General features: G+C 39.4%; 1 protein-coding gene across 1 annotated transcript; it reads right to left on the bottom strand.

The window, feature by feature from the left end:
- Window positions 1-451: 451 nt before the first annotated feature.
- LOC134529917 (histone H4) lies at window positions 452-772 on the bottom strand. The gene has a single exon (XM_063364474.1). The coding sequence runs from the start codon at window positions 770-772 to the stop codon at window positions 452-454; it is 321 nt and encodes a 106-aa protein (XP_063220544.1).
- Window positions 773-1324: the final 552 nt, after the last annotated feature.

Below are 1324 nucleotides of genomic sequence, written 5' to 3' on the forward strand. Positions count from 1 at the left end.
AACAATTATAAAAAAATCTTAAGAACTAAAGACATAATTACACAATTAATAAGTATTGTCAAATTTTTGGTACTTGTTATAATTATTACATTTAATAATGTTTTAAACTTACGCTAAACAAAAGAATATTATAACATCATTAATCATAAAATCAGTTATATTCACGATCATAAATCATTGTACTTATCAATTTAAGGCTTTTTACTATTACAAAGATGGCCGATGGCTATTCACACCGCTGTTGTGCGAGCAAAGCTTGATTTGTGGAGTCCATTCCAACAAACTGACGTCGCTCGTTCTTCGGACTTGATACGTCCTGTTAGAGTGTCATGAGTTTTGCACACCTCAATAAATGAATAGGCCCCGACTTTTCTAACTCCATCCTGATATCGCTAAACCACGTCTTTAATAATGACTCCTTCATTTGACGCTCGATGGAAGAGTAGAAAAATTAACCTCCGAAACCGTAGATCATACGGCCTTGACGTTTCAATGCGTAGACGACATCCATGGCGGTGACAGTCTTCCTTTTGGCGTGGTCGGTGTAGGTGACAGCGTCACGAATCGTGTTCTCTAAAAATATCCTCAAGACATCTCGGATCTCATCGTAGACCAATCCAGAGATACGCTTGACTCCTCCACGACGGGCCAGACGACGGATAGCTGGCTTAGTGATTCCTTGGATGTTATCACGAAGAACTCTACGGTGACGCTTGGCGCCTGATTTTCCTATTCCTTTCCCTCCTTTAGCCCCTTTACTCTTGCCGGCCATGATGATTCTGCGTTACACTTGGCAGTTAATGTTATTCCTTGGAATCTCTTGAGATGTTCATCGACGACGTCTGGCACTCGGTGATAAACGATCTTTGCCGCAGGTTGGATGTTCTTAAAACAAACTTTCTGACAAACTTATGTCACTGTTTAGATTCAATTGTCGAGAATCCACTGGGAGCGAGGAACTTCTATATTCTAAGACGGTTGATTACAAACTGAGAATAGAAATAGTTTAACACGGAATTTATAGAGCGGCTAGAGCGTGTGACGTAACAGGTGAATCTACGAAGCCTATGATTACAGATATGATACAAACAAATATCGAATCTAGTAGAACTGTTAGTTGTAACCCATGACCATATATAGACATGTTTTCTATGACTTAAGTATCCACTAAATCCAATTGATAACAGGTTACAAGTTACCGTACATAATATTTGTTAATTGTAGTGGAGAATAAAGCGCTATCTACACAGTAGCGTCTCTAACTACTTAGTATGCTTGAGTGACGTTACGGCTGGTGGAACAAATTCTGACAATGGCGCTACGG

The sequence above is a fragment of the Bacillus rossius genome, chromosome 2 (genome assembly GCF_032445375.1).
Source record: "Bacillus rossius redtenbacheri isolate Brsri chromosome 2, Brsri_v3, whole genome shotgun sequence".
Taxonomy (NCBI): Eukaryota; Metazoa; Arthropoda; class Insecta; order Phasmatodea; family Bacillidae; genus Bacillus; species Bacillus rossius.